The sequence below is a fragment of the Amblyraja radiata genome, chromosome 6 (genome assembly GCF_010909765.2).
Source record: "Amblyraja radiata isolate CabotCenter1 chromosome 6, sAmbRad1.1.pri, whole genome shotgun sequence".
In the NCBI taxonomy this organism is placed as follows: Eukaryota; Metazoa; Chordata; class Chondrichthyes; order Rajiformes; family Rajidae; genus Amblyraja; species Amblyraja radiata.
Window position 1 is genome coordinate 74,983,628 of NC_045961.1, and position 18,911 is coordinate 75,002,538.

The 18,911-nt window shown below is 43.5% G+C and overlaps 1 protein-coding gene across 2 annotated transcripts in view; it reads right to left on the reverse strand.

Moving 5' to 3' along the window:
• The window catches only part of uchl3 (ubiquitin C-terminal hydrolase L3), a 53,345-nt gene that overhangs the window by 30,709 nt on the left and 3,725 nt on the right, over positions 1-18,911 (reverse strand). The window contains exon 3 of one of the 2 annotated variants that reach the window (XM_033023000.1): positions 7,604-7,797. The exons of the other annotated variant lie outside the window; for it this stretch is intronic. Coding sequence (XP_032878891.1) covers positions 7,604-7,696 — 93 coding nt within the window. The 5' untranslated portion in view covers positions 7,697-7,797. The remainder of the gene's footprint in view (positions 1-7,603; positions 7,798-18,911) is intronic. 2 annotated transcript variants of the gene reach the window in all.

An 18,911-nucleotide genomic window follows, 5' to 3' on the forward strand; every position in this document is an offset into this window, starting at 1 on the left:
CCCAACCAGCCAACATGTCCCAGCTACACTAATCCCAACTGCCTGCGCTTGGTCCATATCCCTCCAAAGCTGTCCTATACATGTACATGTCTAACTGTTTCTTAGATTTTGGGATAGTCCCAGCCTCATGTACCTCCTCTGGCAGTTTGTTCCATACACCCACCACCCTTTGTGTGAAAAAATTACCCCTTGAACCGATGTCCTCTGATCCTCGATTCCCCTACTCTGGGCAAGAGATTCTGTGCATCTGTTTGGATATTTATGACGATAGACACAAAAAGCTGGAGTAACTCAGCGGGTCTCGACCCGAAATGTCACCTGTTCTTTTTCTCCAGAGATGCTGCCTGACCCGCAGAATTACTCCAAAATGTTGTGTCTGCCTTTAGTGTAAATCAGCATCTGCAGTTCCTTCCTGCACATTTTTGGATATTATGTCAGTTCAGCAACTGACTCGGTGAACACTTGCCTTAAACTCACCAAGTTCTGTTTTTCACACTCCCATGAAACTTACAAAAGCCTGTTTTCCAGTGCTCGCTTGAAACTTCCCATGGTCACTGGAACATGTGATGCTCTATGTATCATTTAATAAAACAGTGAATTAAAAGTGATTTGGAGTGTTAATTTTAGTCTGGACTATCTACTAATGCAGCACCAAAGGGCCAAGCATGCCAGAGTGATGGAGATTTACTGTGTGAAGGAGTCAGCTGCTTAGAACCAACGTAAAGAGAACACTAAAGGTACACAAAATTGCTGGGGAAACTCAGCGGGTGCAGCAGCATCTATGGAGCGAAGGAAATAGGCGACGTTTCGGGCCGAAACCCTTCTTCTAAAGAGAACACTAGCTTACTCGAGGGATTTACATATTTGGAATTCCCTATCCTATCGGACAGTAGATATCATCCCAATCCATTCAAGGCCAAAATTAAGAGACTTTTGGAGATGGGGAAAGAAAAATATCAAGCGACATAGGAAAACACACAGACTTGGATTTGAGCCTCTGATCTTATCAACTGATGCAGAAAAGTCAAGGGGACATTTGACCCATCATCTCTTCCATTTTGTTCATTCGACAATCACTCAGCACTGTCTGGTGAAATTAATGCTTACGGTTAAAGTACCCTTGTTTAAGCATCCCTATCTTATCGAATAGCTGTCATATGTTTAAGGCGTTGTGGCAAAATCCTCTTCTGTTGTTATTCCAAGATGACATGAAATGACAGGTTAACACTGCCACCTTGTGTTTGTTAATGAAACAACTGTGCTGCCGACTACTAATGCCAAATGATGCATTCCACAACTCTACTCTCAAAACTATGTCGGAAAGAACTGCAGAAGCTGGTTTAAATCGACAGTGGTCGCAAAATGTTGGAGTAACTCAGCGGGACAGGCAGCATCTATGGAGAGACCCTTCTCGACCCGAAACGTCACCCATTCGTTCTCTCCATAGATGCTGCCTGTCCCGCTGAGTTACTCCAGCATTTTGTGTCTATTAAAGATCTACTCTCAAAACTCCCTTCAAGGCCAAAGCACCACTTTAGCTAGAAAATGGTGCAGACCAGAATTATTGGTGGGGTGTTTTCAAACCAAGAAGTCGTCACACCCAGCAATGTGTGGGATAATGCTGGAAACACCCAACAGGTCAGGAGGGAGCTGTGGGGTGAGAAAGAGCTTGTACCCCAGGTGAAAAACCTTTCTTCAGAACTAGTAAAGGGAGGAAATAACTTTCAAGTAGGGGAGGGATGTATAGGGTAGAGCTCTCTGAGGGATTGGGATTGAGATTGGCCAAGTGATTCTGCTGAATACAGAGTCATTTGTTTGATAAACAAATCCATTTGGAAAGTGAGAAAATAAACACACAACAAAGTTTGGAGCCGTTGCCGAAACCTGAAATCAAAATGGGAATGTTGAAAATTCACAATAGATCAGGCAGAGTCTGTGGAGAGAAAATCTGGCCTTTTATTACATTTAGTTAGACAGCTTTACATTAAAGCTGTAGGAAGGAACTGCAGATGTTGGTTGAAACCGAAGATAGACATAAAATGCTGCAGCCACTCAGAGGGACAGGCAAGCATCTCTGGATAGAACGAATCGGTGAAGTTTCAGGTTGAGAACCTTCTTCAGACAGTTCAGACAGAGTTTGAAGAAGGGTCTTGGCCCGAAATAGTTATGGACGGTTCAGGGATGGAACCGTCATAACTGGGGACATAGAAACATAGAAAATAGCTGGAGTAGGCCAATTGGCCCTTCGAGCCAGCACAGCCATTCAACATGATCATGGCTGATCGTCTAAACACGTACCCCGTTTCTGCTTTTTCCCCATATTCCTTAATTCCTTTAGCCCCAAGAGCTAAATCTAAAGCCCGTCCCACTTACGTGTCCTTGGCATGCTAATTACGCGACCTCGTCGTCTCATTGAGGAGCGACGGTCCCACGAAGGTCGCGCGCGTTTTCATGCGTCCGCACAGCTCTCTGGAGCGTGTGACTTTATTTGAAGATGGACACAAAATGCTGGAGTAACTTAGCGGGACAGGCAGCATCTCTGGAGAGAAGGAATGGATGTTTCGGGTCGAGACTCTTCTTCAGTCTGAAAGAAGGGTCTTGACCCGAAATGTCATCCATTGCTTCTCTCCAGAGATGCTGCCGGTCCCGCTGAGTTACTCCTGCATTCTGTGTCTATCTTCAATTTTCTTGGCCTCGCTCTGGGAGTAGAAGTGGGGGCAGATCCGGATCAGCAACGGCCGTGAGCCCCAGACCGAGTTCAACGATCGTTTGCCTGCTTCTGCTGCTGTTGGAGGTGAGACGTTGCGTTGCGCCGCGCCAGGGTCTTGGGCCTGTCCCACTTTGGCCGTCAGTTACGCGACAGGCCAGTGACGCGCGAAGATTTTGTTCGGTACAAAATCCCGGAGCGCCGCGCGATACGGCGCACAACTCCATACCCCTCCGCGCTTCTCAGTGAGACCGGCCCCGCGCGGCCACACGATGCCCGTGCGCCTCAATGCGACGACGAGGTCGCGTAATTTGCGTGCCAAGGACACTAAGTTGGACAGGGCCTTAACTCTCTCTTGATAACATCCAGTGAGTTGACCTCCGGTGCCTTCTGTGGCAGAGAATTCCACAGATTCACAATTATCTGGGTGATAAGGCCTATCCCTTTATCTTAAACTGTGACTCCTAGTTCTGGACTCACCCAACATCGGAAACATTTTTCCTGCATCTAGCCTGTCCAATCCTTTAAGAATTTTATGTTTCTATAAGATACCCTCTCATCCTTTCAAATTCCAATGAATACAAGCCAGTCGAACCATTCTTTCACATGTCAGTCCCGCCATCCCGGGAATTAACCTGGTGAACCTACGCTGCACTCCCTCAATAGCAATAATGTCCTTCCTCAAATTAGACTAAAATTGCACACAATACTCCGAGGTGTGGTCTCACCAGGGCTCTGTACAACTGCAGTAGGACGTCCTTGCTCCTGAACTCAAATCCTCTCGCAATGAAGGATAACATGCCATTAGCTTTCTCTTTCACTGCCTGCTGTACCTGCATGTTTACTTTCAGTACAAGCACACCCAGGTCTCATTGCACATCCCCCTTTTCAAATTTGACAGCATTCAAACTATAATCTGCCTTCCTGTTCTTGCCACCAAAGTGGATAACCTCACATTTATCCAAATTATACCGCATCTGCCATTTAACCAACCTATCCAAGTCACCCTGCAGCCTCATAGCATCCTCCTCGCAACTTACACTGCCACACAGCTATGTGTCATCCTCAAACATGGAGATGTTACATTTAATTCCTTCATCTAAATCGTTAATATATATTGTAAATAACTGGGGTCCCAGCACTGAGCCTTGCACTACCCATTCTTTCTATCCAGAGATGCTGCCTATCCCGCTGAGTTACTCCAGAATTTTGTGTCTATCTTACATTATAGCTGGCCAGTTCTGATAGAGAAACCACACAATTGTTCAATTCCATCTTGTCCTAAAAATGTTAACTTGCCCAGTCGGAATATGGGGTACTGTTCCTCAAGCTTATGTTAGGTCCCATTGGAACGAGGCAGCAAGTCAGAAAAGTCAGAGAGTGAGTGGAAGGCAAATTAGAGTGACAAGCAGTATAATGTGGATAAGTGTGAGGTTATCCACTTTGGTGGCAAGAACGGGAAGGCAGATTATTATCTGAATGGTGTCAGGTTAGGAAAAGGGGAAGTACAACAAGACCTTGGTGTCCTTGTACATCAGTCACTGAAAGTAAGCATGCAGGTACAGCATTCATAATGGCCTTCATAATGGGAGGAGTTGAGTATAGGAGCAAAGAGGTCCTTCTGCAGTTGTACAGGGCCCAGGTGAGACCACACCTGGAGTATTGTGTGCAGTTTTGGTCTCCTAATTTGAGGAAGGACATTATCACTATTGAGGGAGTGCAGCGTAGGTTCACGAGGTTAATTCCCAGGATGGCGGGACTGTCATAAGTTGAAAGAATGAAGTGACTGGGCTTGTATTCACAGGAATTTAGGAGAGGGGATCTTATACGGATATAAGATTATTAAGGAATTGGACACGCTAGATGCAGGAAACATGTTCCCGATGAGGGAGTCCAGAACCAGGGGGCACAGTTTAAGAATAAGGGATAGGTCATTTAGAACTGAGATGAGAAAAAACTTTTTCACACAGAGTTGTGAATTTGTGGAATTCTCTGCCACAGAAGGCAGTGATGGTCGATTCACTGGATGCGTTCAAAAGAGAGTTAGATAGAGCTCTTAGCGCTAGTGGATTCAATGGATATGAGGAGAAGGCAGGAATGGGGTACCGATTGTGGATGATCAGCCATGATCACATTGAATGGCGGTGCTGGCTCGAAGGGCCAAATGGCCTACTCCTGCACCTATTCTCTATATATCTATGAAGCGCAGGGATCGAGAATATGCAAGTGAACCACCAGGCATATCTTCCCTCTCCTCCCTTTCAGCCTCCTGAAGAAATTATTTCCTTTGCTGGTTTTCCAGCTCTACCCAACTCTTCACTTGGTGTTTTCCCATGCAATAACTCTGTGACTCTAACAGGAGATGCAAACTCTGTCCCTTCACCTCATCCCTTTTCCACATCTGGGGATCCACATATTATTTCCAGATGATCCAGCATTTCACTATAGACCATGGGCCGAGGTGCCTTTTCGTTTTATGTTGTGAACCCACATCCCATATCTACCTGCATTTATAACATATCGTGTAAAAATATTATAGAAATTATATCTGAAACTCATCAAGAACAAAACCTGCACATATTTTTAACATATGGAAAAAGCCTCCAAACTTTTTTCAATTTTCCAAGTAGTAATTGTCCAATCAAAGTACGTTTGACATTGAGTTGGACGCAATTGACCAATCACGCACTTAGTTTCAGGCTAGCTAGGCAGGGAGCCCACTGGGATCATGGCGGAGAGTATTTCGTCTGATGCTCGTGTGACGGAAGATTCTGTGCAATACATGTCGTCGAAACCCATAGCAAGGTCATTGCATTTACTGAGAAAAGCTTTAAGAAGTCTGAAGAATATGCAGCTAAGTGGATAGAAGTGGAAGAAAGTCTGGGATGCAAAGTCGCTGCAACACAAACACGACAGCCAAGGCGTGGGACCAGTGAAACTTGCGGACAAAGTCCATGCAGTTTCAGGGGATGATGATGATGATGATGATGATAGCCATTCTCATGGACATTGTGAAGCAACTGGAACTGGAAGGTATGATCTAACGTCAAAATTTATGAAAATTAACCCAATCGTGACAACTAGTATCATTGATGCATCTTATAATATGAGATACGAGATCTTGAAGCTGAAGTTGTGGACTTAAACTTTGTCTTTCTTGAACAAATTAAATTAAATGTTGTCACTAATGTAGCTATCATTTTATGAATCCACTGGGCTCAACTCGTAAAAGAACTTTCAAAACGCCTCTGCCCCATCACTCTTCAGAGCCCTATACACATTCATACACGTGTTGTGTGTGAACATGCACTGAGCCATATAATGAACACTAATCTGATCATTTGCTGACTTGCCATCCCATCAACCTGGACATGCGTACAGGTATATTGTTCCAGTGATATATGGATTTTACTCCCTTACACATTTTATCTTCAATTATAGGAGGCAGCAGAAAATCAGAAATTGACTGACAGTCTGAAATGTTCTATTATAAATTTCTAGTGTATATTTTCACATATTCTAACAGAGAAAAGGTCCCTTAAACTTAGTTAGGCCAATGGCACATCTGTCAATGTATGCTTTGAAGTCAGTATTGTATAGAATGATGTATTAATTTTATCTTTGTAAAGTTATGATGATGTGAATTGTGAAATAAAAATGATCAATAAAGAGGTAGAGCTCATCAAGCGTTAAGTATGCTTACATACATTTCACTATATGAAATAAAATGTAACACTAGAATTTCTAGTTACAGAAATTATGTCAAAAGATCAATGTTATGTGTGAAATTTGTGTCCCTATTAAAAGCTTTTAAACATCAACTGGGGCATAGTGACCAAGGTTCATGTAAATAAAAATTTTAACAAATATGCTATATGCACTTAAATGTAGTTTTGGATGATGCTCAACGTTTGTTACTAATAGCCTTGAAATATATGATAGGACTCAATCAACATTTATTTGTATTTATGGTCATATTCTGTTGTTTTGTACAATGACATTTTATTTGAGGATGTTGAATTATTTTACTTCTCTTCCATTGTCTGTTTTCTTTTTTCTCTTCTAATTTTGTTCAATCCAGACGCTGAAAAGTCTAAAGCAGGTGAATCCCCTCAAGAAGCAGTTCCTGATGGCGAACCACATGAGCCGGCCCCAAAGAGACTGTTTCGGTCCATGACAAGTGATGGTCAACAAACAGCTACTGTCGAGTAGCCTGACCGCAAGCATGTCCGACCAGTGCATTGCATCATCCGTAAAGGCTTAAAGTACATCAAAGAACAAGTCACGGGTAAAGGAAAAGTAGAGAAATTAGTACGATGTGAAACAAAACATGGGGGGCAGTTACTAACTGCTGCTATCATGAAGCAAGATGAAGCATTGCTCCTACACATAAGTGATAGCGATCTTGTAGCTATTGAAGCAAGATACCATAAATTATGCTACCTTAGATACACTAAAGTTGTAACAAGATAATCAGCAGCAGGTGTATGAGAAGTCCTACTCTAGTTTCTGCAAGAGAGTCGTCGAGGAGAGAATCATCCGTGGCAAAGAGATCTTAAAACTTGCAAAACTTAACCAACCTCATCAAAGAGGTTCGAGAAGTTGAGGGCTTGGATGCATCATCTCACAAGGCAGTCTGCTTGAAAGCAAGGTTGAAGAGATCCCATCTTGTCTTATGTTTTACAAGGCCTTAGAGGCAAGTAGAAAGTGATATTGTATTCGTAGAATCACTTGCTGTTGAAGAGCTGGTTGTAGGTGTTGTAGAAGATAATTCAAGTGAGGACAGTGAGAGCAGCGAAATTGTCGATGAAAATCAACAAGGAGGATCATCGTCCCATCACCTCAGAGACATGCTTCATGCAGCCCAGATTGTGGAGAACAGCATTGTCAACTCACCAAACCCCATCCAATGGCCCCCAACTTCTGAAGACGCAACATTAGATCAGGCTGAAGAGATTGTTCCAGCTGAACTGTACAGCTTTTTGGCATGGACCACCAGAGCGAGCAGTCAGCCCAAAGAATCTGGGAAAGATGATTTGCCTGATGAGCTGCATCATCGTCTGCTGTCAGTTGCCCAGGATGTCATGTACCTGAAAGCCAAAGTTGGAATCTGATGAAGAAGATTCAGATGAAGAGTAGATGGTTCCTTGACATAACTTAGTCATGAATATTATTTTCTTTGATACCACTGAGCTTTTACATCAGTATAGATAGAAGATCTATTAATCAGCTTAATTAATTAGTGCACAACGTTTTGCACTGACGAGTTATGAATACCAGTGATGGGTCACAATCGTTAAAATCTAGACCCAATTTGGGTGTACGGCCCACGGTCTACTAGGACTTTTCCAGTCCAGTTTACGGTGCTTGGTGTTCGCAATGTGGTCGCCTCTACAAACCAAAGAATGGACGATTGCTTTGTGCAACGCTAGTGTTCAGTCCATAGGGGCAACCTTGAGCTGACATTTGCCTGCCACATTAATTTGCTAACCCGCTCTGACGAGCTATCTGTAGCCTCTTGCACTATTCCAATGATGGCAACGTTTTCCACCTGAGTTTATTGTAGTCATCCGGGTCGGTATACAAGTCAATGATATCAGATAACTTGCAGTAAGGATATCCATCTCTAGTAAATGCACAGCTTTCCTTGCTCTGCATGGTATTTTCACCAGGATAAGAGAGTCTAAAACAAAAGAGTACTTGACTAAGTGGGACCCGTTGGGTCCCAGCATCACACAGGAGGGCTGGTCATCCAACGCAATATTCCACCTATCCACCAATTCTAATATTGGTGGCCAGTTGGGGGGGGCGCTTTCTGGAGCGCTAGTATGGGTGTTGTGGGCTGAAGGGACTGGTTTCCAGAGGGCTAGTATGCAAATTGTGCGCCAAATGGATTCTTGGGCTGGCGTCTCAGTCAATCAAGCCTGTTGTGCTGGCAACTCACTCACTCACGGCTGGTGGGCTGGTAGTTGACTCACGGCTAATCCTTGAAATTCTATTTCAAGCAGGGTATAATGGCCTACTCCTGCACCTAATTTCTATGTTTCTATAAGGCCACCAAATTCAAGTGCAGTTTCCTACCACTTCTAGCATGGTGCAAGGCCACCAAATTCAAGTGCAGTTTCATACCATTTGAAGTAGGGTGCAAAGCCACTAAAGACAGCGAGTCGTGACCTCTCCCTCCTCCATCTTGCAGAGACTGAGCCACACCCACATTTCCGGGTTTTATAACCCCCTCCCCCCCACCGGAAAAGGTGTGGCTTTCATGGCGTGATTGACAGGAGAGAGATTCTCAACATTTAAAAAAAACTAATAACACTTTTATTTTTCATTGATGGGAAGAATTCTCTGCATCTGCTCAGCGGAGGGGGGACTGAGTAAGATGGCCAAAAATCACAGCCGTAAGTGGTAGCGTTTTATCTAAAATCAATATACAGTGCAAACAGGAATTAAGTGCATTTACAGTAGTGCCTTTCAACTTCAAGCCAATGCACCCACGGCACCATTTGCAGTAACTAGAGCATTTCAACTTCATGCCACCATTTGCAGGAAGTGGTGCCTTTCAACTTCAAGCCAATGCACCCAAGCTACCATTTGCAGTAAGTAGTGCCTTTTAACTTCAAGCCATTGCATCCAAGCCACCATTTGCAGTAAGTAGTGGCTTTCAACTTCAAACCACACCCAAGCCACCATTAGCAGTAAGAGGTGCCTTTCAACTTCAAGCCAAAGCAACCAAGCCACCATTTGCAGTAATAGTGCCTTTCAACTTCAAGCCAAAGCTCCCAAGCCACCATTTGCAGTAAGTAGTGCCTTTCAATTTCATGCCACCATTTGCAGTAAGTGGTGTCTTTCAAGTTCAAGCCACACCCAAGCCATCATTTGCAGTAAGTAGTGCCTTTCAACTTCAAGCCACACCCAAGCCATCATTTGCAGTAAGTGGTCTTTCAACTTCAAGCCACACCCAAGCCATCATTTGCAGTAAGTAGTGCCTTTCAACTTCAAACCAACCAAGCCACCATTTGCAGTAAGGAGTGCCTTTCAACTTCAAGCCAAAGCAACTAAGCCACCATTTGCAGTAAGTAGTGCCTTTCAACTTCAAGCCACCATTTGCAGTAAGAGGTGCCTTTCAACTTCACGCCAGAGCACCCAAGCCACCATCTACAGGAAGTAGTGCCTTTCAACTTCAAGCCAACGCACCCATGCCCCCATTTGCAGTAAGTAATGCATTTTAACTTCATGCCACCATTTGCAGTAAGTGGTGTCTTTCAACTTCAAGCCACACCCAAGCCACCATTTGCAGTAAGTAATGCCTTTCAACTTCAAGCCAAAGCAACCAAGCCACCATTTGATTTAAGTAAGTAGTGCCTTTCAACTTCAAGCCAAAGCAACCAAGCCACCATTTGCAGTAATAGTGCCTTTCAACTTCAAGCCAAAGCTCCCAAGCCACCATTTGCAGTAAGTAGTGCCTTTCAACTTCATGCCACCATTTGCAGTAAGTATTGCCTTTCAACTTCAAGCCACAATTTGCAGTAAGTAATGCATTTTAACTTCAAGCCACACCCAAGCTTTAGAACCAATAGTCATTTTTTGCCAGCTTTAGAACCAATAGACACTTTTTGCAAGCTTTAGAACCAATAGACATTTTTTTGCACGCTTTAGAACCAATAGACATTTTTTTGCACGCTTTAGAACCGATAGACATTTTTTTGCACGCTTTAGAACCAATAGACATTTTTTTGCAAGCTTTAGAACCAATAGACATTTGTTTGCAAGCTTTAGAACCAATAGACATATTTTTGCCAGCTTTAGAACCAATAGACATATTTTTGCCAGCTTTAGAACCAATAGACATATTTTTGCCAGCTTTAGAACCTATAGACATATTTTTGCCAGCTTTAGAACCAATAGACATATTTTTGCCAGCTTTAGAACCAATAGACATATTTTTGCAAGCTTTAGAACCGATAGACACATATTGCAAGCATTTTAGAACCACTAAGGACATTTACATTTGAGTAGACATGTGTTCAGTGTTAGTCACAGCTCAGAGAAACGTCACCCTCTGCCTTCCTCCATCTTGAAGAGTGAGTGAGGCACACCACTTCCTGGTTTTATAGTCCCTCCCCCCTGCCGCCATTGGTGGAGAGGTGGAATATTTTGTTGGATGACCAGCCCTCCTGTGTGATGCTGGGACCCAATGGGTCCCACTTAGTCTAGTCTATATTACTAAAAGTCTGTTCATGACCGGTTTTGGCCAGCAGAGAGAATGGGGAATTTTGTAAAAACATTAATATCTCTGTCATTTTTAATCGACGGGAAAAATCCTCGGCACACATGCGGCGGAGGGGGGGCTCAGAGCAAGGTGGCCAAAAATGATGGCCGTAGGTGGCAGCGTTCTCTCGGAAATCGCAGCACAGATGGCCAAAACCGGTCATGAACAGACTTTTAGTAATATAGACTAGACTAAGTGGGACCCGTTGGGTCCCAGCATCACACAGGAGGGCTGGTCATCCAACGCAACATTCTACCTCTCCACCAATTCTAATATTGGTGGCCTGGGGGGGGGGGGGGCTTTCTGGAGCGCTAGTATGGGTGTTGTGGGCTGAAGGGACTGGTTTCCAGAGGGCTAGTATGCAAATTGTGCGTCAAATGGATTCTTGGGCTGGCGTCTCAGTCAATCAAGCCTGTTGTGCTGGCAACTCACTCACTCACGGCTGGTGGGCTGGTAGTTGACTCACGGCTAATCCTTGAAATTCTATTTCAAGCAGGGTATAATGGCCTACTCCTGCACCTAATTTCTACGTTTCTATAAGGCCACCAAATTCAAGTGCAGTTTCCTACCACTTCTAGCAGGGTGCAAGGCCACCAAATTCAAGTGCAGTTTCATACCATTTGAAGTAGGGTGCAAAGCCACTAAAGACAGCGAGTCGTGACCTCTCCCTCCTCCATCTTGCAGAGACTGAGCCACACCCACATTTCCGGGTTTTATAACCCCTCCCCCCCACCGGAAAAGGTGTGGCTTTCATGGCGTGATTGACAGGAGAGAGATTCTCAAATTTTTTTTTTAACTAATAACACTTTTATTTTTCATTGATAGGAAGAATTCTCTGCTTCTGCTCAGCGGAGGGGGGACTGAGTAAGATGGCCAAAAATCACAGCCGTAAGTGGTAGCGTTTTATCTAAAATCAATATACAGTGCAAACAGGAAGTAAGTGCATTTACAGTAGTGCCTTTCAACTTCAAGCCAATGCACACACACCACCATTTGCAGTAAGTAGTACATTTCAACTTCATGCCACCATTTGCAGTAAGTGGTGCCTTTCAACTTCAAGCCATTGCATCCAAGCCACCATTTGCAGTAAGTAGTGGCTTTCAACTTCAAACCACACCCAAGCCACCATTAGCAGTAAGAGGTGCCTTTCAACTTCAAGCCAAAGTACCCAAGCCACCATCTGCAGGAAGTAGTGCCTTACAACTTCAAGCCAAAGCAACCAAGCCACCATTTGCAGTAATAGTGCCATTCAACTTCAAGCCAAAGCTCCCAAGCCACCATTTGCAGTAAATAGTGCCTTTCAACTTCATGCCACCATTTGCAGTAAGTGGTGTCTTTCAAGTTCAAGCCACACCCAAGCCATCATTTGCAGTAAGTAGTGCCTTTCAACTTCAAGCCACACCCAAGCCATCATTTGCAGTAAGTGGTCTTTCAACTACAAGCCACACTCAAGCCATCATTTGCAGTAAGTAGTGCCTTTCAACTTCAAAGCAACCAAGCCACCATTTGCAAAGTAGTGCCTTTCAACTTCAAGCCAAAGCACCCAAGCCACCATCTGCAGGAAGTAGTGCCTTTCAACTTCAAGCCAAAGCAACCAAGCCACCATTTGCAGTAATAGTGTCTTTCAACTTCAAGCCAAAGCTCCCAAGCCACCATTTGCAGTAAATAGTGCCCTTCAACTACATGCCACCATTTGCAGTAAGTGGTGTCTTTCAACTTCAAGCCACACCCAAGCCACCATTTGCAGTAAGTATTGCCTTTCAACTTCAAGCCACAATTTGCAGTAAGTAGTGCCTTTCAACTTCAAGCCAATGCACCCACGCCCCCATTTGCAGTAAGTAATGCATTTTAACTTCAAGCCATTGCACCCAAGCCACCATCTGCAGTAAGTAGTGCCTTTCAACTTCAAGCCACACCCAAGCTTTAGAACCAACAGTCATTTTTTTGCCAGCTTTAGAACCAATAGACACTTTTTGCAAGCTTTAGAACCAATAGACATTTTTTTGCAAGCTTTAGAACCAATAGACATTTTTTTGCAAGCTTTAGAACCAATAGACATTTTTTGCAAGCTTTAGAACCAATAGACATTTTTTTTGCAAGCTTTAGAACCAATAGACATTTTTTTTGCAAGCTTTAGAACCAATAGACATTTTTTTTGCAAGCTTTAGAACCAATAGACATTTTTTTGCCAGCTTTAGAACCAATAGACATATTTTTGCCAGCTTTAGAACCTATAGACATATTTTTGCCAGCTTTAGAACCTATAGACATATTTTTGCCAGCTTTAGAACCAATAGACATATTTTTGCCAGCTTTAGAACCAATAGACACATTCTGCAAGCATTGTAGAACCAAAAGAGACACTTTTTGCAAACATTTTAGAACCAATAGACACATTCTGCAAGCATTTTAGAACCACTAAGGACACTTACATTTTAGTAGACGTGTGTTCAGTGTTATTCACAGCTCAGAGAAACGTGACCCTCTGCCTTCCTCCATCTTGAAGCGTGAGTGAGGCACACCACTTCCTAGTTTTATAGTCCCTCCCCCCTGCCACCAACGGGGGCAGCAGAGAGAATGGGGAATTTTGTAAAAACATTAATATCTCTGTCATTTTTAATCGACGGGAAAAATCCTCGGCACACATGCGGCGGAGGGGGGCTCAGAGCAAGGTGGCCAAAAATGACGGCCGTAGGTGGCAGCGTTCTCTCGGAAATTGCAGCACAGATGGCCAAAACCGGTCATGAACAGACTTTTAGTAATATAGATAGATAGATATGTTTCTATAAGAGCCCCCCCTCATCCTTCTAAACTCCAGTGAATACAAGCCGTCTTTTCAACCTTTCCTCATATGACAGTCCCGCCATCCCAGGGATCAATCTCGTGAACCTACGCTGCACTGCCTCAATCACAAGGATGTCCTTCCTCAAATTAGGAGACCAAAACTGTACACAATACTCCAGATGTTATCTCTCCAGAGCCCTATACAACTGCAGAAGAACCTCTCTACTCCTGGAAACACAACTAGATACATGATGAGTGGAAAGTCCAGGATTTGGGAAGGGCAAAGATTGGGGAAGGGGTGGGGTAGGAGAAGGGGAATCAGTCTATCCCATGACAGAAGGGGGAGGAGTTTGTACAGTATAATGAGGTATATGGGTAGAATTAATTATACCCATATATCTATCCTATATATTATTGGTAGAATGAATTCATGGTGAAATATATTTTCAAGTGATCGGAGCATTTTGCAAATGTCATTTAGAAAATTATTTTTTCTTATTGCTCCTCCCTACTTCCTGCCTCATCCCTGAGTAATGTTAGTCAGCTCTGGAGACATTATTCCAATGATCATCAGGAGCACACGAGTCTTGGCGGTGGTTTGTTGAGAGAGTGTTTTGTCACAAAGCAGATTCTTTAAAAAAAAAAAGGATTCCTTGCATTAGAAAAGTAACACAAAGTGCTGGAGGAACTCGGTGATTCAGGGCAGTAATTGTGGAGGGAAATGGACACAACATTTCGGGTCAGGACCCTGCTTCAGATGCTTTTGGGCCGAGATCTTTCCACTGAATGAATCCAGCATTTGCAGCCTCTTGCATCTCCATGTGCATTAATATTATGCATTTCACTCCTTCAAAAGGTCATAAATGATAGGAATAGAATTAGGCCATTCGGCCCATCAAATCTACTCTGCCATTCAATCATGGCTGATCTATCTCTCTCTCCTAAGACCATTCTCCTGCTTTCACCCCAATAATCTTAAATAACCTTAACCTTAAAAATATCCACTGACTTGGCCTCCACAGCCTTCTGTGGCCTTCTTTCCCAACATATATAAAACAATGAGTCATAGTTGTGCTGAATGCAGTCACAACTGTACTCCTGTAAGTAGCTTATGGGCAGCAAGCTCCCTTCAATGTCAATGTAAGTTGTGGCAGAATAGTGCTGGGTAATGCCCACTTCCAAGAAGATGAAGTTAAAATACTTACCATTGCAACTTTTCAATTGATTTAAACTTATTTTTTAAACCAATCTCTCCCTTTCCACACATATTTATAACAGATTCCTAGGTTGTTCTTACTCGTCCTTGATATATGGGAATCAACAGCAAGTCAGCAGTCAATGCCCACATTTTAATGAACAACTTCTAAAACATTCCCGCTTTCCCCTCCATATCCTGAAGAGTAGTCTCGAAACAGGCTCCTCTTTCATTGAAATAGCAATTGCCTAAAATGCAGAAACACCCTCACTCCTCCAATGCCATGTAAGTGAATTCTCCAGCTAACATCTTAATTGTCTCCGTCTCAGTTTTGTAATTCATTTCTTAATAAACAGGCACTTTAGAAGTGCAAGTTAGAAGAAGTAATGCAATAGTTAAGGTGTGGAGAAGAAATGTCAAAAATATCCCTAAAGTCAAACAAGAAGACTTGGATGGTATCCCAGCTAATTGCAACAAGGAATGGGAATCTTAACCAGTTATGAATTCCCTTCAGCCCCAAGGATCCGACTAGATTGTTTAATACAAAATATCTGCACATTCCTGCAGACACAACACATTGGGCCAAGAGTCAGTGTCTCACATGTGTGTAGATCAACTGCCTTTTAAGTTTACTACTCAGCACATTCCTATTTTGTTATGTAGTTTAAATAAAATAGATTTATTAATATACACACACACACATGATGAATTCCACTCTGTAAGAATACAATTGAATTGATTTCACTTTTGGCTGTGGTCATTGAGATGATGATTCAATTCTCTGAATTTCTACAAAAACCTTCCGAGTGTTTCCCAATCAGAAACCTTGGATGAACGTTGAGATCCGCACTCTTCTGAAGTCCAGACACAGGGCATTCACTTCCAACGATACAGCGGCCTACATGAAGTCCAGATACGACCTTGGTAAGGCCATCAAAAAGGCCAAAAGGGACCTGCTCCAAACTGGAGGATGAGACAGATGTTCGGCAGCTGTGGCGGGGCTTGAATGCAATCACCTCCCAATCACCCCAAGGCGAAACCAGGAGGCAGCTCGAATGTCGGCGAAACATCACTCCCTGACGAGCTCAATGCGTTTTACGCACGCTTTAATAGGGAGAACACTGATGTGCCTTCCCAATCCCCCATTCGCTGTGATGGCATTTCAGTCTCAGTCACAGAGGCCGACGTCAGGAAATCCTTCAGAGGGGTGAACCCCCGAAAAGCACCTGGACCTGATGGTATACCCGGTCATGTTCTAAAAACCTGTGCGGACCAACTGGCTGGAGTTTTTACGGACATTTTCAACCTCTCACTTCTGAGGTCTGAGGTCCCCACCTGCTTTAAAAGGGCATCAATTATACCGGTGCCCAAGAAGAGTAAGGTGACGTGCCTCAATGACTATCGACCAGTGGCACTAACGCCGATGGTGATGAAGTGCTATGAGAGGTTGATCATGGAGCAAATCAACTCCTACCTCGACAAAAACCTGGACCCACTGCAGTTCGCTTACCGCCACAACAGATCAACGGTGGATGCGATCTCGCTGGCCCCCCACTCCGCTCTGGACCACTTGGACAACAAAAACTCATATGTCAGGCTGTTATTCATCGATTACAGCTCGGCATTTAACTCAATCATCCCCTCCAAGCTGGTTACCAAACTCGCAGAACTGGGTCTCTGCGCATCCCTCTGCAATTGGATCCTCGACTTCCTCATTCACAGACCACAGTCTGTTCGTATTGGTGGAAATGTGTCAGCCTCGATAACAATCAGCATGGGAGCACCTCAAGGCTGCGTGCTCAGCCCCCTGCTATACTCACTCTATACTCATGACTGCGTAACCAGTCACAGTGCGAACTCCATCATCAAGTTCGCTGACGGCACCACTGTTGTGGGGCGTATCACTGATGGGGATGAGTGAGACTATAGAAGAGAGATCGAGCAACTGTCCATATGGTGCTAGCGCAATAACCTGGCCCTCAACACCAGCAAAACCAAGGAACTGATTGTGGACTTTGGAAGGAGTAGGAGGGGGACCCACAACCCCATTTATATCAACGGTCGATGGTTGAAAAGGTCAAGAGCTTCAAATTCCTGGGCGTGCACATCTCTGAAGATCTTTCCTGGTCCGAGAACACTAATGCAATTATCAAGAAAGCTCATCAGCGCCTCTACTTCCTGAGAAGATTACGGAGAGTCGGTTTGTCAAGGAAGACTCTCTCTAACTTCTACAGGTGCACAGTAGAGAGCATGCTGGCGGTTGCATCATGGCTTGGTTTGGCAATTTGAGCGCCCTGGAGAGGAAAAGACTTCAAAAAGTAGTAACTGCCCAGTCCATCATCGGCTCTGACCTTCCTTCCATCGAGGGGATTTATCGCAGTCGCCGCCTCAAAAAGGCTGGCAGTATCATCAAAGACCCACACCATCCTGGCCACACACTCATCTCCCTGCTACCTTCAGGTAGAAGGTACAGGAGCCTGAAGACTGCAACAACCAGGTTCAGGAATAGCTACTTCCCCACAGCCATCAGGCTATTAAACCTGGCTCGGACAAAACTCTGATTATTAATAACCCATTTTCTGTTATTTGCACTTTATCAGTTTATTTATTCATGTGTGTATATATTTATATTATGGTATATGGACACTTATCTGTTTTGTAGTAAATGCCTACTATGTTCTGTGCGCTGAAGCAAAGCAAGAATTTCATTGTCCTATACAGGGACACATGACAATAAACTCACTTGAACTTGAGTTTTAAACATGATTTTGATGCTCCAATTTTTACTGCTGCTAAAGGGTAGTCAGGATATGAACTTAGTTGGCAAACATTTTGAATAGTTGTTTTGTTAAAACTTACTGCTAGAACGTTTTTAAACAGAAGAAGTAGAAAAAAATATTTAGGTCAAGTCCTGGAATGCCTTCCTTAAATTTCACGTATCATTTCAATTCATTCCTTAATGCCTTAACCAAGGTATAGGCACTATCAAAGGGTTCAACAGGTATTTATTGTCACATGTACCAATTAAGATACTGTGATACTCGATTTACCATACAGCATACTAAAAAAGGCAACAAGACACACAACTACATAAAAGTTAACATAAACATCCACCACAGCAGATTCCCCATATTCTTCACTGTGATGGAAGGCAATAAAGTCTAATCTTCTTCACTCTTTACTCTTCAATCATATTAAATATAAGGGTGCAAGATAGTAGACCTCACTGAGTCATTATGCAAGAGCCACCATGTTTTAGGTGCCATCCTGTACCTTTCTAGTCTGAAATTTCATTAAGAGCCTTTGGATATTTTGATCTCTATATTCCAGGTTGAATAAAATAATTCTGAGACTTTAAACTAACTGTCTTAGAGAGTCATAGAGTTGTACAGCTCATAAACAAACTCTTCAGGCCAACTCGCACATCACCATTATGCCTACTTGAGCTAGTCTCATTTAGACAATAGGTGCAGGAGTAGGCCATTCGGCCCCTCGAGTCAGCACCGCCATTCAATGTGATCATGACTGATCATCCGCTATCAGTACCCCGCTCCTGCCTTCTCCCCATATCCCTTGACTCTGCTATCTTTGAGCTCTAACTCTCTTGAAAGCATCCAGAGAATTGACCTCCAGTCTTCTGAGGCAGACAATTCCACAGATTCACAACTCTGTGTTTTGCCTGTTTGTTCCATATACTTGTCCTAATGTCTTTTAAATATTGTATTTCTACCTACCTCTACCAGCTATTTCCACATACCCACAACCTTCTGTGTGAAAAGGTTGCTCCTCAGGTTCCCTTGAAATCTTTCCCCTCTCACCTTAAACTATCTATCTATCTATCTATCTATCTTCTATATATCTATGTTCTATCTTCTATCTTACTAAAAGTCTGTTCTTGACCGGTTTTGGCCATCTGTGCTGCAATTTCCGAGAGAACGCTGCCACCTACAGCC